The sequence below is a fragment of the Echeneis naucrates genome, chromosome 19 (assembly GCF_900963305.1).
Source record: "Echeneis naucrates chromosome 19, fEcheNa1.1, whole genome shotgun sequence".
Classification (NCBI taxonomy): Eukaryota; Metazoa; Chordata; class Actinopteri; order Carangiformes; family Echeneidae; genus Echeneis; species Echeneis naucrates.
Window position 1 is genome coordinate 11,968,161 of NC_042529.1, and position 25,223 is coordinate 11,993,383.

At 40.5% G+C, this 25,223-nt stretch overlaps 1 protein-coding gene across 3 annotated transcripts in view; it reads right to left on the reverse strand.

Annotated features, from left to right (window-relative positions):
* Window positions 1-25,223, reverse strand: part of snx29 (sorting nexin 29) — a 118,601-nt gene that overhangs the window by 84,495 nt on the left and 8,883 nt on the right. For all 3 annotated transcript variants that reach the window (XM_029528334.1, XM_029528333.1, XM_029528335.1), the window contains 4 exons: window positions 24,976-25,058; window positions 20,964-21,027; window positions 20,181-20,309; window positions 4,860-4,945 (listed from right to left, as the gene is read on the reverse strand). In XM_029528334.1, coding sequence (XP_029384194.1) covers window positions 4,860-4,945; window positions 20,181-20,309; window positions 20,964-21,027; window positions 24,976-25,058 — 362 coding nt within the window. The remainder of the gene's footprint in view (window positions 1-4,859; window positions 4,946-20,180; window positions 20,310-20,963; window positions 21,028-24,975; window positions 25,059-25,223) is intronic.

A 25,223-nucleotide genomic window follows, 5' to 3' on the forward strand; every position in this document is an offset into this window, starting at 1 on the left:
GCAGAATGAGGGAGGCTTATTAGCTTTTAAAAGGCCGTGTAATCCATTTCCTTATTGAAGATGAATAAACTGCTGTCTGTGGTGAGTTTATTTATGGAGGAATTAAACACGTATACATGAATGGGCACAACGCAAAATGAATCAAAGTGATGGTCCGCCACTGCTCATGTCTAAACCTGGCAGGGCAAACACAGGGCGAAGAACAATTCATCATTAACTGGGGGAAAAAAAAGAATGAAAAGTTTTCCAACCTACATATATATATATATATATATATATATATATATATATATATATATATATATATAGGTTGGAAAACAAGACTACTTTTCTCACTCTCAGTTTTCCTTCTACATCCTGACATTCTTTCCCATTTTTGCAGTTTCAAAAAAAAAAAAAAAAAAGAAAAAAGAAAAGAGCATTAATGTGAGGGAATAAGAGACTGCGTAGATAAAAATGAGAGGGAATAAAAATATCATAAAGCTCTTGACAAGAAAATGGAAATGGGGGTTTCCAACTGGCCAGACTAACTGTCCTCTGACCTCTTATCGATGCCCTTCAGTGCCCTCAGCATGCCCAGGCAGCACTTAACAGGTTAATAACTCCTGATCCCTATCCTTCCACTGGCAGGACAATCTTTTTTATATACAGCACTGTGGGCCATTTTCAGCTGACCGCATGCAACAATCAACCATCTCAGAGGGAGGAAGTGAAACATGTTTCCTCAGGGTTCAGTGAATGCCCCCCCTCCCTTGGGAAACAATCCCCAAGGTAAAGCAGTCAGTCAAACACCAGCCAGTCATTAAAACTCCCCCCTAAGAGAATGAAATGCTTCGAAGGCGTATCACCTGAAAGACAAAGAGCTTCCACTGAGAGCGAGGATGTGCAGATTCTCTGAGAATGCGAATGTTTGCTTTTTTTATCCCATCATTTTCATCATTTTCAGTCTATCATTGCACCAGTTGACTTCAAACAAAAGCTACTCGATTGCAAGTCACCTTGTTCTTAACCCTTTTCCTTTCTCACACATTTGCCTCACTTAGACTTAATAGACTTCTACAACTCAAAGACTTTCTTTCTCCCAGTAACCTGCTACATCCAGAGAGAAAAGCTGCCACATTTACAAAAACAGCCCTCACATGGCTGTTTTATGTCACCATACCTACCTCGGAGTAGTATTTGATTCTGGACTGACTGACACAACTGAGTGCAGTTACAGAGCCAAAAACTGTCTCTGTCTTTAGGCTTTTGTAGCAAGAGTTCACATGCTAGTTGTCTCTGTTCAACCATGTGTCTTCACACTCCCTGAATAGAGCTGAGCTGAGGCTCACATCTGATGCCACACAAATGGAGAAGATAATAGAAACCCAGGTAGGCGAATTTGAGGAGAGGATGTGATTAAGTTGCTGCTTTTTTTGGAGGGCTGGATGTGCATCAAGGTGCTAATGGGAAGTGAGATTTTAAATTCTTTTAAAAAGTCAGGTTGCACCATTGGGAGGCCTTATTTAGGGCTGCTGCTTTTCGAGATTGACAGAGCCGGTTTAATGGGTAAATGAGCAAATCGCAGCAGTGAGCCAATAAGCAAGCAGCATGCTTGGACTACAATCTAATAGCGCTGGTGATTGTCTATGTATTTACCCAGAGGCTTTTTGTAACACCAAGTGTACTGCAACTTTCTTTTCGTTAAAATTTGACAGAGATTTGATGAAACTGGTATTCGGCAATACTCAGTCAGATGAGGATGTGCACCTCAAGAGCAATATTTATTTACATCAGCATTAGAAAATCTGTTGCGCAGCTTGTGTGTTTTCCAGTTGTGTAATAGTCTGACTTAGGAATGGTTTGGGTTAACTTCTAGACAAAAGTATTTGGACGCGCAAGTCCATCTAAATGTGTCAGTTCTAATGAGGGAGTTCTCAAACATCTGTTTCAACATTACAGCCACAAAGGCACGATTTTCACATTTTGGTGGGAGTCTCATCTAAGAGCCACATAGGGTGCTTCAAAATATATTTATATATTTAGCAAGCATCAGTATCAGATTTTTGAGTGATACCCAGAGGCCAAGGTAAAATTACTGTAGGTTAGTTATACTACAGTATTTGTGGGGACTGCAGCTGTGAAAAGCGACTTCAAACTGAGTTCCGCCAGACAAGCCATTTTCTGACTGATCCAAATGAGGTTTCAAGTGGCTCAGTTTCATGCGGTTGGTTCACCTTATTGTACTGGCAGACTCTCTGTGTTTCCTCCTATCCTCTCCTCACCTTTGATCATGAATTGGGGTGTTTCACATGACAAAGGTCCTGAAACTCACTTACACTATCAGTGTCAGACTTTATTTGAAGTCAGTGAAGTTACACACCGACCTCCCAGCACATGTACAAATATAAAAAGCAGGAGTGCAGAAGACTTACACAGATTAAAGTAATTTAAAAACTCATTTAGTCCTCTTTCAAAGCCACTGACTCATGTTGAAAAAACACGTACTCATTTAATTCGTTTGCAAAAACCTTCCAGGATCTTTGAGACCCACAGGAACTCTGCTTAACTTGGTTAGTCTGTGTGAAAGCTCTGCTGCTCCGTCTCACCCTGGAGAACCCTCTTCATCTGACACTGCCTTACAGTAAACATGGCTGTCACTGTTACACTACAAGTCCCTCGAGGTTCAACTAATAGCTTTTCTTAATGTAAAATAAAAAAAAAAAAAAAAAATATATATATATATACACACACACACACACACACACACATGTTGCACAGATTAAAGCAACCCTTACGCGTTGTGTAATGTTTATGTACTTCCTGCCCTTTATTATCGTGACATATGCAGATTTACATTCATGGAAGATGAACAGTAATCCACATTTATTATAAAAAAACACTGTGAAATAAGCATGCTACTCTCTCATATGCAAATTTAAGTGGAGAGGGGAAATCCCCGAAAGACTCAGAGATCGATGGCATCACGCAGGCAACAATAATTATCATTTCGCTGAGACAGAGGGAGAGGAGAACCATCTTTTGTGGCATGCCAGTGAGGCTGACAGCGCCCGAGGAGCATTTGAAAGATTGTGTCTGCAGCGCTGTTGTTAGACAGGAAAGGTTTCAGAAAGGCAGCGCACTGATCATGAGGAAGCATGCTGACAGCACATGAAAAAGGAGCGCTTGTGTATCAATTCATCCTTGCCTTCTTTTTTTTTTTTTTTTCTTCTCCAGGATTTTTGCTCCTCCTAAACTGCTCACACATCGTTTCTCCTACTCTACTCCCAACACACACACACGCGCACACACACACACACACACGTAATACCAGCAGAGTCTGGTATTCAACATCAAAGTATGATGGAACGAGGCACATCATTAGCAGGAGAAGACAAAGGCAAGGGAGGATGAAATCATTTAGACGCCGCTGTGGAGAGGGAATTACTACGCCTGTCGGGGAGAGGAGAACGGGAACAGAAGTGCGCAAGACAGGGAGGGAGGAGGAGGGAAAGAAGGGGGAGAGAAAAAGATAGAAAAGTGAAAATCAACAACAGTGAGAACTATGATGATTTGTGTTAAAAATAAGAAAAAATAAATAAAAAGAAGGGGGGGAAGAAGCAAACAAAGCTAAACCACAGACTGCAAAGCCATGCCTGATAACCAAATATTACATGTCAAGCTCATGCTGTTGAACTTGGTGATGGCTATTTCCTGGCAATACATACATATTTTTTATAGCTGGGGGTTTCACCACTTGTCTTTCTGAACACCTCCCTCGCTGCCAGTGGCGAGTTTGGGTCTTAGTAGCTCTGACCAGATGTCTATAGCATCTAATAATCATTGAGTAAATGGCTGAGATGTGGGATCAAAACTGCAAAAGGGAAAAGTAGGAGAATCATAAAGGTTCGGCATAAAAGCATATGTTGTCATACTTGTTTCCAAAAGAAATTATGTAAGTTTTGTAGTTACAAACATATTTCACAACAGAAATTCATCAAATACATTTCAGTTATCCCGGTATTCTTAAAAAAAAAAAAAAAGGGGGGTGTGGGGCTGTTTCTTTGCTGTGATGATTTGGTCATGTTGTTATCTGTGTTTTCAGTGAACAAACAGCGGCGGGCCATAGAGAATTGAGCGAGGCCACCAGCAAAAGAAGAAACTCCAAAAACTGGAATGGCCTGAAATTTATTCAGGTTCACTGAGTCAATAAACTGACAGGGCAAATCACCAAAATCCATGCTTGTTTGGAAAAACTGGGGACGTTGTGGTTCTCGATAAAAAAAGGCTTATCTTCTTGCACCAAAATTTAGCTGTTTGTTCTTATCCTCACTCTAAACAAAAAAAAAAAAGAACCATTTATTCAATAATATATATATATACACATCTTTATCTCTGTCTCACAACAAGAAGGGGAAAAAAAATAAACCTTGGGTGGGCTTCACAGTTAACGGCTCTCCACCAAAATGCAATTAGCCATTATGTGGCTAATCTGCCATGTTCATTTTATTTGCCTTTGATACAGGAGGGGCTTATCTCACCAGTGTTTAGACAGAACATCGCTTGCATTCACTGGCAACAGCAGCGCAAAGTCAAAGTTATCAAACCTATTCAACAACTAAAAAGAAAAGGGTTCAAGTCGGAGTGAGACAGAGAGTGAAGGGAAGAGGCTTGTTGTGTTTGACAGGGCTCCTGTCGCTCAAGCCCCAGAGAAATACAGGAGGAAACCGATGACCTTATTTTTCTGTGTATAAATCTATAAGGGTTTCTGTTTGCGAGTACAACAGATGGACTGGGACACAGATATGAAATCTGATTTCAGGTCATGATGATGCAGAGAGAGAGTGAGTGAGTGAGTGCGTGAGTGAGTGGTGCTTTACCGTCATTGCCCTGGCTCCCCTCTCTCTTCAGCATCTGTACCGCCCCCACATACTTCTTCAACTGGACCTTCAGGACCTCATTCTCCCTGAACAAACACACAAACACACAGCTTATAACCAGGGGTGAAAATAAATAAGGAGGTTATAACCTCAATACGCTGCACACAAGCAGTATAGACTTTTTAATGGTGGCAACCATAAAAGCCCGCATTAGATTTGAGTATTTAGATAATATAGCCACCTGTTGACACTGATGTTATAGCATCATATGACATATTGTACATTTTCTGTCCAACAACTCTGAGCTGCGACGAACCAGTGATAGGAAACTACAACGGTGTGCAGTGAAGGGTGACAGTGTGAGTTGTGTTGTTGCTGGCATCTTGTCACCCGAGAGTGATGAAAATAAAAACACCTGAATCTAATCTAATCCAGGTGGTCAGACTGAGATTTATTTACAGAGATGTGACTTGAATCATACTTCAACCTAACCAAAGGCTCAGTAGGAGCTGGCTCGGAGACAAAGCTTCACACCTGATATTATCATGAGTCACTGATCATCAGATTTTGAGCTTAGGATGCACCAAAGAAACTGATCACCCACACCAGCTATACACACACACACACACACACACACACACACACACACTATAGATAGGAGTTTTAAAAGCGGATTCCAGTCAAAGTAATGAGCAGTCATGGAATCATGTTTCTCTGACGATACATGCCTAACTTAAACAGTGAAGGAAAACTGCAGGTTATGGTTTGGGTTAGCCATGTGGACCTGTGCATTAGACAAGCTGATTGGTCAGTTTGACCCCTGTCAGCAGGCTGGTTCAAAATTGACCAAAGTAAAAATTATTTTCTCCACATTGATAGCAAAATCTGCACATCTACCTGCCTGCAGCTTGGGAAAGAAAAATTCCAGCTTCAGTATAAATCTGACTGTCAAGGCAGAAAAGGGGGTGGAACTGAGCAGGGCAGATTTCAAAACCTGTGAAAATTAAGTATTAGTTCTAGCACAAGTGCGCTACATAGCAGAGAGACCCGATCACATATTTCTGAGTTTGGACTGTCTCTTTTATGTCCCATGGTTCCTATAAAGTCAAAACTATGTATCATTATAGTACACAGTGATATTTTCAACAACACTCTACTTCCAGCAGTTTGTGAAGGGCCCATTTCTGTTTCAAAATGAAGTCCCCATCTACAGAGCAAGCTCTATAGAGAAATAGTTTGCCAGGGGCTGTGTCTATAAAGATTGAAACTGCCATAGAAAGAAATGGTTTTCCTAGCATGTCGTAGAGGAGTGATCGTTTTGGCCAGAGCAGTCTTGCCGTTACAGTCAAGACTGTATTACAGCAGAATATTCATGCCAATGATTTTGGTTTGAGTATTTAAAGATTTGTTTAAGTATAATGTTCAAGGTTAAGTAAAGGAAATTTTAAATGATATTGAAGCTGCAAAAATGGTTTCCTATGGCATCCATACTGTGTGTGATTCAGTCTCAGTTTGGTCTTGTTTTAGTAGGTGGTCTAATAAGTCAGACTGGCCTTTTGGGAATATGAGTCCCTCCAGTTAAACTAAGCATTTCACCATGTTATGCACACCTCCTCTGGTGTGACATGGCATAGTACACAGCACATAGGTGAAAGCCACGCTTCTTTGGCTAAATTGGCCCCTCCCACTAAGCCCAGAGCTCTTTTCTATTGGCTCACTATCACCATAACTATATCGCGGTAAAACACGCATCAGCTAATGGTTGTGATTAAATCTTTTTTTGTTGGTTCTTGGCTCCTTGAGGTAACGTTATTCAATTGTGTTTCTTAATTTGTGTTTACTTGGCTCTGCAACACCTGGTCAACTGAGAATGTGACAGGAGGAAGGGAGGCGTGTTGGGACTGAACAGAGAACTGAGGCTTAACTGACAAAGCTTTTGCTTTTTGTCCAAGATGCTGGTGGTCTGATGCTGCAGATGATACCAAACAACTTTCTAATCTAATTAATTCACAATAACCATAAGATAATTAAGATTTCGTTTAAAAAAATTTTAATCAAGGTATGTTGGATAAAAGTAACGTCGGCCAGTTGAGATTAAAAAAAAAAAAAAAAGGAGAGAGAGCACACCAGTGTTAAGTTATTTAAGTCAATTGCAGATGAAAAAAATTGCAATATAATTAACATTAGACAAAGGAAGGAAAGATGAGAAGAAAGATTACACAAGCAGCTGGGAAGTTGTAATAAAGTGCAGCAACAGCACATGAATAATATTCACCTACTCAGATCAAAATCCACAGGCTGAAAGGAGTTATGCAAATTATTTGAAAAAGTTTATCATGACAAGCTTGTGTAGAGAGGAAACAGCTTTTACTTTGACCTCCGTTTGGCAACCAAGAGCGAAAATGGATTTCAATATTCAGTATTTCTGTTAGAATAAATGTATATAAAGTGATTATCATAGTGCTGCTCAACTTTTACTGACCCTGCAAGAATGCAGAAACCTGTGTTTTTATTAGCAGGAGCAGAGGTCATACCTCCGAAGAAGAAGCAACAACCTTCGAAGAAGATTTATGAAGAAAGGGAGGATGTTGAAGCGAGATTACTTCGTTCATAAACTAACCCTCAATGTGTTTGTGTTTCTTGTGACTTGTAACTTGAATATAAATCATTCACTACTTGCAGCTGTGTATTCTCACCTTTAGAGCTGCAAGATTTTGTAACTAGGGACCACCCTAAGGAAATAAAAAGGGGGAGAACAGAAGAGATACTCCAGAGCGGGTAGAGAGTGTCACTGAGCACATCTCTGTCTGTTCTCCTTGCAAGTAAAATGAAAAAAAAAAAAAAAAAAAAAAAAAAAAAAATTGTATCGTGACTATAGGATCAAATGACTAAAAACAGTTTACACATAACCCTATGGTAAAGCAGACACACTAGCCCTGTTAAAACATTTAGCAGAAGAAGGACATAAAGTAAATAAAAATAAACTCCAAATATGTAAGACGCAAGTGAAATACTTAGGACTGTAAAGGCCACTTCATGACTGCCGTACTGGTGCAACAGCATGGTGCTAAAATGAAGCCAATTGCATATTTCTCGTCAAAACTAGATAGTGTGGCCTGTGCGCTACCACACTGTGTCAGAGCAGTCATAGCAGCATTGATGGCAGTAGAAGCAAGTGCAGCCATAGTATTGTTTCATCCACTTGTACTAAAAGTACCACATGCAGTCTCAGCGCTATTATTACAAACTAATATGACTTTTCTATCACCAGCCAGACACCTGTCATGTATGTCTATTCTCTTATCCCAACCTCATTTAACAATAGAGAGATGCACGGCTTTAAACCCGGCAACATTGTTGCCAGTACCTGATGATGGAATGAAACACGATTGTCAAGAATTAGCTGAACAAACAGCTAAAAGTAGAGCAGATCTTAAAGATCAACCACTAGAAAGAGGAGAAGTGTTATTTGTAGATGGTTCCTCAAAGAAGAATGAACAAGGGAAAACCCAGACAGGCTATGCAGTAGTTACACAAAACGCAGTGTTAAAGGCAGAAAAATTACCCTCCCACTACTCAGCACAAGCTGCAGAGTTAGTGGCATTAACAGAAGCATGCAAATTGATGAAGAATAAGGAAGCCACAATTTATACAGACAGTCAGTATGCTTTCGCTACAGTACACACTTTTGCACAATACTGGAAAAATAGAGGCATGATTACCTCTACAGGTAAACCAGTAACTCATGCAGAATTGTTATCAGGCCTGCTGCAAGCAGTGCAGCTACCAAAAGCCGTTGCAATATGTAAATGTGCAGCTCATATGACAGGCACAGATGAAGTTTCTTTAGGAAATGCATTTGCAGATAAAATAGCAAAAGCAGCGGCAGCAGGACAGGTTCAAGTGCTGACTGTGGAAGAATGTACAACTTTAGAGGACACTACACTAAAAGATATGCAACAACAAAGTCCTAAATCTGAAAAAGATATATGGTTAAAAAATGGAGCGAAGTTACAAAACGACATGTATGTATGACCAGACGGCAAACCTATCCTACCAAAAAATTTATACAAGTGGGCGGCAATATTGAGCCATGGTGTGACACATGTCTCAACAGGAGGGATGGTAGGACAGATACATCAGCATTATACCACTTATGGATTTAACTCTTATTCAAAAAATTTTTGTAGATCATGTTTAACATGTGCAAGACACAATCCTCAAGGGAATTTAAGGCCACGTAGAGGGCGATTCCCTACACCTCAATATCCATTCCAAAGTATCCATATGGACTTTATAGAACTAAATCAAAGTGAAAGAAAGAAATACTGTTTAGTAATAATAGACGCTTTTTCAAAATGGACAGAGCTTTTTCCAACGAAACATCCAGATACAATAACAGTAGCTAAGGCACTGTGTAAAGACATAATACCAAGATTAGGAATTCCTGAGAAAATATATAGTGATAACGGCACACATTTTGTAAATCAGAAAAAAAAAAAAAAAAAAATAGATTAAAGAAATGTATTGAAGAAACAGAAAGATCGACATAGATTCATATAACGCACTGTAAAAAGGTCATTTCAGTTGAAAGCTCCGATAGGGGAGGTGAGCCAAAGACTGATAATAGGGTAGATCCAGACGTTTAGAGGCTGGATAGACCTGAAAATCAGTGAAGTTTTTACAAGACACCAAACCAAGTAGAGGAGACTGATTTTCGACTAAAATGACTCCTAAATGGTCATCACGGACCATCGGAGGATGGTTGATGACTATATTTTTTGTAATAACCTTTCTACTAACATGGCACCTGTGGAAGCCACCCCAAGGGGATGGAACAGATACAGTACAAACACTAAATCAGATGAAAGAAGGAAACAGACGTAGTTTAAGATCAGTTCAACGACGATGGCCTAATCTGCCATACAGTCCGTGTAATCGTCCCCATAATGGGGAAAGAACCACAACTGAACTTTATGTCTGTTACAATGCAAGTAAGTTTGTTAGCACTGTATACATACCCCGGAATTCATTTAAACTGGGGGAATATGCAGCAGATCAGTGGAAAGGATATATATTTTACCTAGACTCACAACAGGATAAAATTGAGAAAAGAGATAGAGCTTACCAGCATGTTGGAGGGAACAGATGGGGCCAAGTGTTTGCATATAGTGGAAGCGGATGGTCACATGGTTCATACGGGTACCATCCACGTGCACAGAACTGGACTAAACGATTACAACTTGGTGTAGATAAAAATCAGATAATTTTGAAGTTTAATACCACCGCAGTTCCTTTACAAGATAATAGTGAAGATCATGCTACACAGGCCCCATGTCATGTTTTAAGCCTTTGCGTATATAGACAGTCTGCAAAGGACCCCTGTGTACATTTGAGTCTCTGCCCTAATATGACCAGCCCTGCTGAAGCAGGACAAACGGAACAGAAAAATGACATCATAGGAGGCCTCACAATTGGCCCCAAAGGTGCTGTTAACATACAAATTGTTAACCATGATGGTGAGATAAAAATTGATGAATGGTTCCAAGTTATAACAGGTATTACAGGACAAAGCAACAACTGGTTACTTATGGTAGAACAAGCTGCAAATACGACTAAAGGTGATTGTGTAGTGTGTATGGGTCCTAGGCCAATATTACAAATAGTACCTGCAACAATTGATAAAAAATGTGTTGTGGAAGTAATGAACAAAACAAATCCGAATACCACTTGTGCGAAGTGGGATTTTGTATTTCCAGTCACTATATCAGAAAAGGAGAAACCTATATTTTCCAAAAGAGTTGCATTTGGAAACTTTACTTGTATAAATATAACAGGAGGTGGAAAGCTTTTAGGCAATCTCTCCAGTGAATGGTGCTCTGAGATAATAATTGTGACTGGACATTTCAAACCGGTGCCTCGAGGGGACATTTGGTGGTGGTGTGGTGATGACAGATTATTTGATAAATTGCCTAAAGATGTGAAAGGATTTTGTGCTTTGGTAACACTATTACTACCAGTGTCCATACACTCTATCTCTGCTAAAGAACTTACTGTTAACTTGTCTAGTGTTTTACCTGAGCAATGGCACCGCAAGAAAAGATTTGCAACTTGGTTATCAGATGGTGATCCTACATATATTGATGCAATTGGTGTACCTCGAGGTGTTTCAGATGAAGACAAATTAGTAGATCAGGTGGCAGCAGGATTTGAGTCAGTTTTATGTTGGTGGTGTACAATTAATAAAAATGCAGACAGGATCAACTACATCCACTACAATGTTCAAAAGTTAGGTAATTGGACACAGAGCGGTTTCGAGACGGTACATGGACAGTTGTCTGCAACTTCTCTAATGGCATTCCAGAACAGGATAGCCCTGGACATGTTGTTGGCTGAGAAAGGAGGTGTGTGCTATGTTCAGAGAGCAGTGTTGCACGTTCATCCCCAACAACACAGCTGCTGATGGCAGCCTTATTAAGGCCATAGAGAGACTTCGAGCTCTCAATGGCAAGATGAAAGAACACTCTGGGGTTGACACCTCAATGTGGGATTCCTGGATGGATGTCTTTGGAAAATATAAAGCTCTAGTGTCCTCTGTTTTGGTCTCTATAGCAGTGTTTGCTGCAATTTTAACTTTGTGTGGATGTTGTTGTGTACCCTGCTTGCGTTCTCTTATTAACCGTCTAATTACTACAGCAATTTCACCCATGGAAGATAAAGTGGCTCAAATGTATCCCTTACTGGATAGTAATTCTCAAACTGACGAGGAGAGTAGTGGAGAAGAAGACCCTATTAAAAACGTACTGGATTTGTTCTCAGGTTAAAAAGATTATAAATGTTAAAGACATTACCTCCGAGTGTAAACTTACTTGTGCTCATAAAAATGATCTCGCAGTTGAAAATCTTAATGAAGTGACTGAGCAGAGTGATATGAAAAGTTGAGCAAGAATGTGATAAACAGGAGGGAAATGTTAGAATAAATGTATATAAAGTGATTATCATAGTGCTGCTCAACTTTTACTGACCCTGCAAGAATGCAGAAACCTGTGTTTTTATTAGCAGGAGCAGAGGTCATACCTCCGAAGAAGAAGCAACAACCTTCGAAGAAGATTTATGAAGAAAGGGAGGATGTTGAAGCGAGATTACTTCGTTCATAAACTAACCCTCAATGTGTTTGTGTTTCTTGTGACTTGTAACTTGAATATAAATCATTCACTACTTGCAGCTGTGTATTCTCACCTTTAGAGCTGCAAGATTTTGTAACTAGGGACCACCCTAAGGAAATAAAAAGGGGGAGAACAGAAGAGATACTCCAGAGCGGGTAGAGAGTGTCACTGAGCACATCTCTGTCTGTTCTCCTTGCAAGTAAAATGAGCGCTGTTGTCCTTTGTCTTTCTTCCCTATGTGTTTAATAATGTTCTAGGTGGCTTAAACCTGACAATTTCACTGAAGCATTTCTAGCCCATGAGCAAATGTAAACCCAATCATTTCAGAAAAAGTGTCCAGATAAAAGATGTAGGTTAACGTCAGGTGTAAATGGGGACAGTGATGGCGTGTGTGTTGGCTGGAGATGCAGACGCTAAGAAACGGTGATAAAGAAAACAAGATCGAGAGACAGAGTGAGTCACTTTACAAGCCGTAACTGGTTGAACACCATCGAATTCGGGGAGGAAATCAATCAGAGTTGGAGCGTGGCTTCATGCCGCTGGCAGTTAAATTTAACAGCCTTTGTCTTGCTCCACCGCCGCTGCTACCCCATTGCCTTATTCGCTATTGGTGATTTTTGGTGCCCTGCTTATCAGCCCTCATTCTCCGCCAACAAAAGAGCCGCCTGCCGGGAGACCTCTTGAATCCACATGATGAGCTCTCCGAGGAGCCGTCCACATCACTGTTATCAGCACCACCCGCAGCCCAGATGCCGTTCCAGCCTGATTAAATTATCGCTAATACACACCACTGGCTCTGTGTGTCTGTGGGTAGGGGGGGTGTTGTGTCAAAGCTTTAGGAAATACACAAATATTCAGAACAATCTTATTTTACAGAGAATGGTTGTTTGTTATTGTACCGGCAGGGAGCTCACAGCTATTGACAAATTATGAGTCAACTGTCCTTGACACCTGAAGTTCAGGTTAAAATGTTCTTTTTGCAAATGCAGAGCTTTTACTTTTTGTTACACTCTGTCAAGTGCTGAACCGATTTGCTCCAGACTTATTTTTAACCCTCAGGGGTCTATGAGAACAACGGTACAATGAGATCATTAGACGTTTTCAAAGCAGCGTAACGGCATGCTGCTGCTAACTTCACTCAAAAGCGCAGATTTCTGTCTCCCAGTTTTTGTTCGACGTTGATAGACCATGTGAAACAAGAGATATGATAGTTTTAATTTGATCGTAGATAAATAATTATAAGCGCTCAAAAAAGGGGGGTTGGTAAGCGTCAACTCTTTTGATAGATTTGTTATTTTTTGTCATTTTATAAAAAAGTGGTTGAATCTGCTGATACTGTGAAATTTTTATGTGGTATATAAAGGCAAAATCAAAAGTACACAACAGGTTCAAACCCCAAAGGGTTAATTGACATCAGATCTGTGACCTTCTACAACAGACAGATCTGGATAATATTCTTAGTCCAGACAAAAATCAAGGTTTTACAGAGATTTGTTTGGCCTCAGAAGAGGAACACGCTCTATTGAGTGCCATTCTGGTTAATACTTTAATCACTGCACCTATTCCCTCTAGTTTGTTCCTATCAGCCTCAAACAAACAGAGGTTCTGCAATGTGGCATCATTACAAAGCAGAAACATCATTGTTCAGGTCTATACAACTACATGCATTCACTGTGGACTCACACTGCTTTGTGATGTTTGCTGTTCTTTCAGGGACACGCTTAAAATGACAGTGTCAATGATAATGGCTCATACAAATACCAGCCAACTCCACAATTACACTTTTAGCTTCTTTTACCACGTCGTTTTGGTTGCTCGCCCTCAAAGTCTGCAAACAAACACTTTCCCATCAACAGTTCTGTCATAGCGCATCGTGATGTGGGGGGGTTAAAAAAAAAAATTTAAAAAAATCAACAGACAGAAAAAAGAAGGGAAAGTATTGAACTGAACATCCTCAACTCCTGATGAATGCCGCTCCATATTAGTTTGTTGTATAAAATAAGGCCATTTCAGCTCACAGCCGGTGTTTACAGTCTGATGACTTGCTCTATCCGTCTGGGTTTTTAAAATGCTTCAAATCAATCGATTACATACCTACATCGTTTCAGGTCTAACTACTTCACACAAGTTGGGATGCTGCCAACAGTCACTGCACTACAGTTTGTTCTTTGCACAGATAATCATTTAATCACAGAAAATTTGTTTTGCTGGGAATGAATCATTGTCTGAACAAACAATACTTGCACCCACGATTGAAAACATTTTGCTGGTTCATTGATCAATGTTTTCTGCTGCTGTAACATGCTTTTTTTTTTTTTTTCCATTTAAAATCGAATGAAAACTGAAACACTGTTTTAACAGGGGAGACATGACCTTGTGAACACACAGTGTCACGGCTAAAAACAATGTTATCAGACGCATCGTGTCCGCTAATACAGTCAGCAATATTTCGGTTTTCATAGGGACAAAAAGTGCAGGATCTGCAACAATGTAAATAAGCAAGTGCCCTACGGGTTATGAACCAACATCAGTCTTACAACAGTCGGAACAGGGCAGTACATTTTCAAAACCAATTCTGTGGCAGAGAAAACAAAACTGTGAGGTGTGAAACACACCCTCCGTCGTCCAGCAGTTCTTGCCAACAACTGTTTAAATCAAATGCAGAATTCTTGTTATTTCCCCCCCGTGCAATAAAGTTACTCAACACCGACAAACTATTCACAACATGCCTTCGCTTCTCCCAGATAATCGATTTGAGTTCACACTCACTAAGCAGAAGTGGTAGGAAAGGCAGCCTTGGCTAGAGCTGCAACAAATGGGTGCTTTAAGCAGCTATTGGTCTTTCATTTTTTTTCCCCCAAGAATTTAATCAGTTCATTGTTTAAGATAATCAAATGTCAGGAAACAGTGAAAAGAGAAAAGAAATCCTGGCCAGCTTTCAAGTTTAGCAATTTCCAATGAAGTAAAACTAATAAAAGCAGAAACTCCTTGTTTTTTGAAAAGCTGAACAAATGTTTAGCATTTCCGCTTTAAAAAGCTTGATTTTAATGATTGAAAAGGTGATTTAAGAGATGTGGAGATGAAAACTCATAGTGGCTCTTGTAACCATTGATGCTACAGGACATTTTCCTGTAGTGCTACAAGAAAAGATCTAGTAGATATAGAGATATTTCACTTGTTTCGGATCAGAATCCAAACCCATAGTTCAGTATCTTTATATGCCACACTTCTCAGGTGGATGGATTATCTTGGGAAAACCCGGTTTGATGCAAATCACTCTGGAAAATATAAGGTTGTGCAATTTCCTCAAAGCCAAAACTGTATCAAGACACTGCACTGGCTCTCTGTTGATGCTTTCCACTTGAGAGCGATCCATTAAGTTCTTTGATGCTTTGCTTCAAGTGAATTTTGCATCCCTGCAAATGTGGAGGGTTTGAAACTCATCTGAAACTCTTAAGTGCCTTTTCTGCCTCCAGGGACAGTAAAGTTTTAAATGACTGTTGAAATTGAAGTACTTCCTGCCACGGCTGCTGCAACAGCCACATCCTTTGTCCAACTGATGTGGGAGCAGCCACAAACTGCTTTCTCATTAAGGGTGATAGTGTGACCCAGAAATATTGTTAGAGCAAGTGTCTGCTCAGAGGATAAGCCTATTAGCTGTGTTGATTAATAAAAGCATTGAAGTCATCTCATCTTCTTCCAAGTGAGAGAAAAATTACAAAGACAAGGCAGCAACTGTGCTAAGAAGATTTCATAAATAAGTTTGCAGCTGTTTTGGGTGTAAAAGAAACAAAAAAGTGACAGAGGGAAAAAGGTTTATGTTTGGGCCACATTTAACCACTTTATGTGCAAATGAAGACGGTGGATGTACAAGAAACTCTGAGTTTGAGAGATACAGACTGTAAATATTTCTGTGTGGAAGAAGAAAGTGAATTAAGTTTGAGTGTGCTTTGTATATAAGTAAATACATTAAATGACTGCTCAAGAGAGGAAGGACGGTGTTTCTTATCTTCTCTGGAAGAACAAACGGAAAAAGCATCTCAAAAGAAAATCTTAATCTTAAAGTACTGGCAGTAATTTTTCAAGTTGAGAGAAGCCCTGCAGTGATTTTTTTTATGCCCCCACCCCCCCCACCTTTATTATCAACATGCTCATCTTAATGTGCAATAACCTGAGCTAAATTGGCTGTTTTTCCAGGTACGATCTGGTTTTGTTTGGAGGCAGTAAATGAGAAGTTCAAAGACGCCCTCAGAGACAGAGAGCACAGTTGCTAGTGAAAGCTCCTGAGTGCAATTTACTGAGCAGCCTCTCAAAAAATACATTATAAGCAAACACTCTTGTGTCACACTTCCAAAGGCCCAATGGTCAAAGCTGAGTAAAGTCATACACACAAACATGTATATCCATGCTGAGGTATGACAGGATTGGATTGTTAAAAGCTCAGCATCGAAGGAAAAAGGCCCCCCTGGGAAGAGAGACGTGATAAAAACAGACAGAAAACAGCAAGCCTAAACACTCCAAACAAGTAAACTAGAAAAACTTCACAGCCGCTCTCGCTGCTACTTTTTAGATCAGCCACACTAGACTGCCTGGAGAAAATACTTGAGCTCTGGCAGCTAAGAAAAGGCATCTGCTCCCATTTCTTTTGTGCACAAATGCATGTGTGAGTATGTGTCCGCCTGTCCAACCACCCCCTCTCCCTGTGACGAGGTACCACTTCCTGGCGCAAGCCCACTCGACTGGCTGGCTTCCCGTGTTCCTGCTGCGAGAGGCCTGCTTTCTGCTCCGCCGAGTGACGTCTAAAATAGGGGACAAGAAACTGTTGTGGGGAAAGAGTTTGGTAAGTGTCTGAGCTGCTATCCTTTGCGGGGCTGAGTTTGAAGGTTAAACATTCAGGGCAAGGCTCTTTCGGTTTTGTACATTCTTTCTGTTATCAGCCTTAGATATGAAGATATGAAGACACTATGATGTGAAGCCAAATGTGAGGACAGGCATCATGTGTTTTGTTTGTTCTAAGAAAGGTTTAAATTTCAACCTAACGTTAACATTTCCTACCTCACAAAACAAATCAAATTTACCTTTATACCTTTAAACTGTGATCATTTCCTGTCAATCAAAACTGGAAGTAATAATAATCGCAGCCTTGTCAAACTTATTTCATTACAACTGCTTGTTGTTATCATCTTGCAAGGTTTTGAAAATGTATGATTTGAAAAGTCAACATACATGCGAGTCTAGCAACTAATTTAGCATTTAGTGAATAACACACAGCAGTGGACGGTTAATCCAGGATGCAAGGATGGAAAGATACAGAAATCATTCATTCCCAGTGCCATGACACTTTACAGCTCCTTACTGTAAATACAGGAAGATAAGCTCCCAAACAACAGAATTTCCCTGCAAGGTTTAATAAAGTATTTCTGATTCTGACACACTCAACTCTGTCACAGCATGATAATGAGGGATGCCTACGTAATAGAGATGCCATTCTATATAACAGTAGAGTAAAACAGCATGACAGAGATCCTCAACAGTAAGCACAGAGCAGGGTGAGCCCACGCAATTGTGAGCAGGTGTATATGTGCTCAGGGGGAACTGACATACACAAAGGTTGTAGCATGTGTGCTCAGATTTCTACAGACTGGGAGAAGCTGGGTGCAATGATGTGGGCTGCTATGTGTCAATGTGCAAGTAAGGGTCTTACTTTTTCAAGATATATTTGGATGGATGTATGAGTAAGCCCACTCCCCTCTGCTCAAGTCTACGTCAACCGAAATCTATCTATGGCAATGCACTCGTCCTCTGCCACCCCCATGCACACGCACGCATCCACACACGCCCTCGCGCGCACACACAAATTATCTGGTGTTTAAGATAAACATTCAACCGGGTTTAATATTTCTGGTCCTAGCAGCAAATTTATTTCTGTCCAAGATTTGAACAATCTGACTCAAACAGCATCCCAACTAGCTCAGCAGCAGCAGAGTAGTTGAGTTAGCTGTTGGTCAGTGAGGACACCAACAGCAGATGCAAACGTTGGTGTTTTGTATCAGATTTAATGTCCGGCTTTCTGGCTTACAGCTTCATTTCAGTGCAAGATAATCACAAAGAATTGTGGGATACATAGCAACTGTTGCCAGTGGCTTCTTTCCCTGAATGATGCTGACAGCTTTCAACCCTCATTCAGTGGCTAGCTGCTCCTTCAGTGATATTTATAGACGCTATTGATCGAAGCAGATTAGGCTGAAGAGGAAAAGCTGCACTTGAGATTTAGCGGCAGACTATGGACTTGGCTTTGTGTGCCTGCGCGTGTGAACACGCGTGCATTTGGTCGTGGGGTAAAAAGAGAGACAAAAAAATAAAAATAAAAATCACACTGTATTTGACAGTCATATGCGGACAGAGCGAGGCAATCGTGAGGCCATCACTTGTTCCGAGTATACTCTTCTCTACCTCTCTCTTGTCATTTCCACTCCATTAAAGTCCTCCATGTGAACATAAAAATCACCACATATTAAAAAGCCCCATCAGCCCCTGCACTGTCATGACGACAAACACATCAGCTTTAGCAGTCCCTACACACTTCACTGTGAGTAACTCGATCAATCCTTGCTGGTGGCTTGACTTACTGTAGGAGGCTACAATCTGAACACAGACTTGCAGGGGCTTCCTATTTAGACTGCTGAAGGATGACTAATCCTCTATTTAAAGGGCTCAGGGCTCAACGGAAGACTTCTGCCATCTAGGCAATTAATTGTAGAAGCTGAGGTGACACAATTCACTTCCAGGGAAATTGTAGGTGGTCACTTGTTGGGACAAAAGTGTGGGAATGTTTGATATGGGGGCAAAACTGTAACACACCACCACGAGTCTGACGGGTTTGTTCTGTTCTGACATTCGTCCTCCGATAGTCAATACTCACAATTATAGATCCTTTTCCTGTCTGTGATAGAGCTGTAATTACTGTGATTATGTGTAAAACTGTGACGCTGCTACTGTAGGTGCGACTCACAGCCCTTGCAAAGCAGCTTTAATCACAGACACAAGGTCCTTTGGGCTGTTACAGCTTTTACACAGTGTTTATTGATGCTGTGCTGACTTAGAAGTTCTTTGTTTGAATAAATGAGGGGGAAGCAAAAGTTCACAAACTCATCTTAATTTATTGGAAGACATATTGAGTTGTCAAACTCAAAAACTGTCCATTGCATCAGCTGTCTGTTTCCTGCAGGCTGCTGTGAGGAAGGTCTAGATCGGTTAGATGGGGTGAATGGCCGTGGAATTAAATCTGCATTCTATAAAAAAATCTACTTGTCTCACAACACAAAAACAGACATTGTGCAGGAGGTTGTCAGGTCAATGGCCAAATGACCTAGTCATCACAATATCAAGCAATTATGTTTCTTGCTTTTTAAAAAATTGGTTTCCCCCACTCTCCTTTGAAAGAATGCCTCCCACTAGCAGTAACCTGATTCAGTTAAGTTGAAAATGGAGGAAAATCTGTCAAAAACACTTCTCCTCAAAGGTTTTTTTACTGGACTGCATCCTTGTTTTTTTATCAAATGTGACACATTTCTCCATAGTGAAAGCAAACCTCAAATTGGGCTGGTAGTCGTCAGCGGTAGTGTTGTACTGTCTTGGGTGTTGATTGTGACAAAAGACAGTGCTGCCCATACTGTGCAGAGCTACGCTTAGAAACCTCATGTTTAGCTTGCAGAGAATGAGACGGAGTATCGTTCGATCTTTTGACAACGCATTCAATCTGTGAGAGACCAGTCGTATATAAAAGCTCCGAATTTCTTTTCATTTGTTTTTTGATTAATGGGCCATTTGGTCTGTTAGGTTCCAGAGAGTTGTGGCAGTTTTTTGCCAGACCAGCTATCCAAAGCCTAAATTTATTTAATTTGCTTAAATGTAAGACAAAGAACAGCTGCAAGGGCTAAAATTTGAGAAACTGGAAAGTATAAATGTTTGGCAGTTTTGCATATGAGTGGCTGATCAAAACTATCTCAAGTGGTGCTGATGCCTCTTTCTTGCAATCCTTAATATCTTCTTAAAATCTTATCTGATGCAGCAGTTAATGCAGTTATTCGCACATACCGCAAGAGGAAATGAGCACATGAATATTCACTCTATTGACAACCCAACTGCCTCTCACCTGGCCAGGGCCTGGACCTTAGCCGTGTGTCTCTCCTCCAGCTCTGCCAGCTTCTTCTTCAGCAGATCAGTTTCTTGCCTCAGGCCGGCTGAGTGCTCCATCTCCCCATCCAGCAGAGAGCGAAGAGATCTGTCGAACACATGAAATTCATCACCTTCACATGGAATGAACGCGCACAAACTAAAACTGCATTTCTGCCTTTGTCATATTCAGGTGATGTTTCTTCCACAGACATAATCCCTTCCAGCGCTGCACATTGACTCTCTGGTGATGTTTTGATCATAAACACCAGATTAGATAAACATTATTAAGCTTCCTTAATTGCTGTAACAGCTGAGTGTCTGGATCACATTCAGGTCTGATAAAATATTTAGTAGACATCTGTGACTGAATCTCAATTGATTTAATGCCACAAGCACATATCACAATGTATCACAAAAATCAAAATTCTGCTTGGCAGAAGCCTCACAATAATTATGACTGATCACAAAAGCATGTTTTCTGGTCCTTTCAACAGATTATTGTTGGACTATGTTGTTGAGTCAAATAAGCACAAATCACAGCCTCTAGTGGCTTATTGTAAAAAAAACAACAACACAAAAAAAATGTTTCCTGCCTCAAGTGAGTGCAAAACTGCATCTCATCTCAGGATGAGAGGAAAACCAGCCGACACGATTTATCAAGAAAGGTCACTCGATATCCTTTCCCAGTCTGAGTGTGAGTGTCTGTGTGTGTTCAGGGGATTTGGGAGCAGCAGATAAGGAAAAATAGATCCCAACGTACGTGTTTTGTTCCTCCAGCTCGTCCTTCCTGTTCATCATGGCTACAATGGCCTGACGCAGCTCCACTGCAGAGGAGAGAGACCAGGGTGAGGCATCTGCACCTCTAATACACATAATACACATAGACACTAGGCACAGCAATGTGCATAAACTAATAACCTTCAGTTTTGAAATGTAGAAATGAAAAAAGGGAAGAAAAAAAAAACACTTTCACTCCACGTTTGCTGGATTAATGCTGCACTTTTCTTCCATCCCTGAGATGAACTGCTCGATAAAATTAGGTTTTACTTTTTTCCACTGACAGAGGTTATATATCTGACAATAAAGCAGGATCTTTATTGCTAAATCATACTTTTATGATCGCTACTATAAAAGACTGAGGAGAGAAAGTAATCGGAGATAAATGTAGGCATTAAACTGGAGTGGCAAGAAAAAGTAAGTGAACTCTTTAGGTATAAATTTGCATATATTTATCTAACGGTCAAATCTTCATGCAAGTTACAATTAACAAAAAATAAAAATCCATTTAAATCAATAACATACAAGTTGTGAACAGTATTTAGGTTTTGAAAAGGCTTTTAAAGCAAAGGCTAGTTGAAGGCCAGGGGATCAGACATAGGGTCCAGTCAATGAAGCCTGAATAGAGGCTTCATTCATTCATAAAGACAGAAAATCTGATTCTGAACTGTAAGGGAGGAACACAGGACACTATGTTTGGCAGGATAATGGATGACAGCAATAAGTAACCTATTGACTATGTAGCGATTGTGTATGAAAATTAAAATGTATTTTTAATGGTATTACTTGCTATCTTTTTGTTTGTTTTTAGGTGTCACTGTCACTATCATTTATTACAGCGGAAGTTTCTCACTGACTACAGAAAAAGATTTTTTTTTGGAACGTTCAAAAATGCATATGTCTAATGTTGAAACTGAAAAGTCCTTCCAATCTTTTATCCATTCATCCATTATCTGCACCACTTCTCCATGCAGGGTTGAAACTTGTTTGGCAGCCACGCTTCATTTTGAAAAATGAAACTTAACTGTGTAAAGTGTGATGTGGCACCTTGAAGCGTCTGGTGCAAAGACAATGAGACAGTCCTTATCAGAGAAGAACAAGATGTTAGAATTTTCTTAAGTGAAGAAAATATCATGTCACATTGAGAATTTTTTAAAGTGGAATTGAGCCACATTCTGCTTTATCCTATCTTAACCCCTAGCAAATGGCATTGGCTTTTTTCACGTGGGCAAATAATGACTAAAGGGTTAGGGTTAGGGTTGTTTAAAAGAAACAGCAACTGAAGTTTTTTGTTAGTTTGCTTAATATGGTGACTTCCAAATATCAGATCCAGCAATATTACTCAAAATTTTTCAGTATCTTTTAGTAGCACTAAAAGGATCAGTCAGTTGATCAGCATCAGCTACAGGCTCAGTCAGTCGGCAGCCGGCTGGTGTTTATCTCCATCCTGATGTTAAGGACAGATTTGGAACGGGTTGTGTGGTGGTACAGTGACTCATCTTCTTAGTTATGGTTGGAGGTCCACACACACAAAATATCCCAAAATAACAACCAACAAGTTAATCTACCCTGGACCATTTTTACTCACACACACAAACACTCAGAGACCACAACTATACTCTTACAACTAATGTTGGGCATCAGTGTAGCCCCAGACACAAGTAGGTCTTCTCCAGCCCTGAGCTAAGTGTCTGACTGGGGGGCAGAGGAGGAGGAGGCAGCGTGTGATAAAGAGCACAACACAAGAGCAGAAAAGAGTAAGTCTATTATCTCCATAGCTCCATTCTCCACATCAGCAGGCCAGAAATAAATGTGACCTTTAGTCCGACCACGCGTTCACAGTAGGTGCCACAGACGAGCCATTAGGGACTTCAGTGAAGCCAGGCGCCCCTCCGTCCTCTCAGGAGGGACATGGACAAATTGCAGCACAAGAATGTGAGCGTGTGAGAGCGGAAATACATATGCATGCAACTCACACATATAAGAGCCACCTATGCTGGGAAGGGGGTGAAAAGTGTCTGTGTGCATGTGTTTGTCTACAGCAAACTACACACTCATGCTCAACTGTTCCAAAAATAGAGGCATTAGCAGAGAGCTAAGCCACATAATCAAGGTGCCTTGAGAATTATAGACTATACTCTCCAATCAATGGGCTGTTTGACTTCACACACTGTCAGATCTGGATGGAAATCACAGAAGCAGAGCTCATGCCACAAATTGCTGCTTCCTATCTAGCATAACTTTTTCTTGACACGTGTATTCAAAATCAGCAATGTTTTGTTTTTATCTGTGTTTCAGAAAGCTTTCATGTGATGCCATCTGTTTGGACTAAACTCATCACTACTCTAAGCTTCGCCTATGACAATATGCATAAAAAGCATAATGAAGAAATATCGTTTTTTTTTTTCAAAATCTGTTTCATCAATTTTGTAACATTTAAACAGATTACAAGAATGTATTTGTGCAACTATTCTCATTGGTCATTGTTTTCTCAATTCTTTCTTAGCAGTTTCCTGCACGAACAAATTTTACACAACCCCCAGAGAAACACGGCTCACTTGTTGCTTTGGTTTGGATAGGCAGTGGGAGAGCAAAAGCAATAGAAGCAGTGGTATTGAAAGCAAGAGAACAAGTCATGGTTTCCAATTCAAAGTACAAAATCTGTTTTGGCTGCTGTGCATTCTGGTCTACGGAGCTGACAGTAGGCATATAAATGAATATCTGTGCCTCTGTCACGGAGGATTTCTCCACAAGTGATTGTTGAACGCTCATCACTCTTTGATTTAGAAAGGTCTGCCGTCAAAATCACATGTAACAGTGGATGTCTTTTAATCAAAACCCTACCCTTGACTGAGGTCTGCTGTTATATATGTTTTTATGGCCTCATGTAGCTCTGTAGCTTGAATGTTACTCTCTCTGCCCAGCGACTTTTAGATCACCAGCTCTCTGTGTGACCTCGTGACCTCCTCTTACTGAGGGCTAATAGACTGGACAACGGCTCAATCTCATCGCTTACAGGCAGCTGCACTCACCTTTCCTCCGGTCTGTCTCTCCCTCTCGCGCACACACGAACACACACACACGTGCACACAAGCACACACAGAACCAAAGGACTCAAACAGCATCACTGTGAACAGCTAAGGGTCTAAGCTCTAGGGGACTGAGGAGAACACCAACCCCACACAGAAAATGCTCATCAAGTAGTTTTCAAATCTCAAATATCGGAAAACCTACAGCTGATGTAAATTGCAGGAATTCACACAATCTGACTTGCTCATAAGAGAAATCCTCTTGGGGAAGGGGGTAGACTGTGGGGGTAATGGGAACGACTGTAATGTGTGCAGACACTGGACCAATAGTGCCATCTGGTGGAAACAGAAAACAGCTGAGCCTTCTCAAGGCATAGAGCCACCCTCGATGCAATTAGATCACTTTTAAGAGCAAAGACAAACAACTGGGTTGGAAAACACTGATCAGCAGATTTGATTTAATTTACTACAGACAATGACCGTGGGGAAATTTCCAGACAAAGACATGTCAGAACTTCTAAAGGACTCATTATTACAATGCCTTCTGATAAAACCTCAGGAGAAACTGCTGATTCAACTACTGTGATTTTAACTGTCATTTTTAATATGAATCATTTACATGCTTGATTTCACTCATATAGAATGCACTTGTAGAGACTTGTGCTGTGCTGCAGTCTACACTTAATCTGACTTTGTAGAGCACAAAGAGATGTGGGAAATAAGGGAAGTTCTTAGGAGAAATGTTTTTTTTTTTTGGCTTGTGTTTTGTTTTTTTGCAGTTTAAGTGCTTTAATAATAAAATGAAGTTCAGTGAACTTGTCATAAAGCTAATTCACACATGGCAAAATCCCTGATGAATCATTCCAAGGAACAGTTAAATGAACAAAACAAACAAGACAAACAAGAGAACACAGGACAGTGACAAGAAGTAACATACGGACAGATGGGAAAAGGACAAACACTCACACACTGTCATGGACTCTGGCAGACCAGATGTTGGCAGCACACTGGGAAGTGGATCCGGCTGGGTTGGTGGACTGGAATCCATGCTGCAGCACACAAAAAGACATATCTTTGAATTGTTTCATCATTTATTATAGTACATAAAGCTAAAGCCTCAGCACAAAGTCACCGTGACTGGACACATTTAGTCCTGTGGTTATACCTGGTAAATATTCTGCCCTGCACAACATCAACACACCATTCCAGTCTGA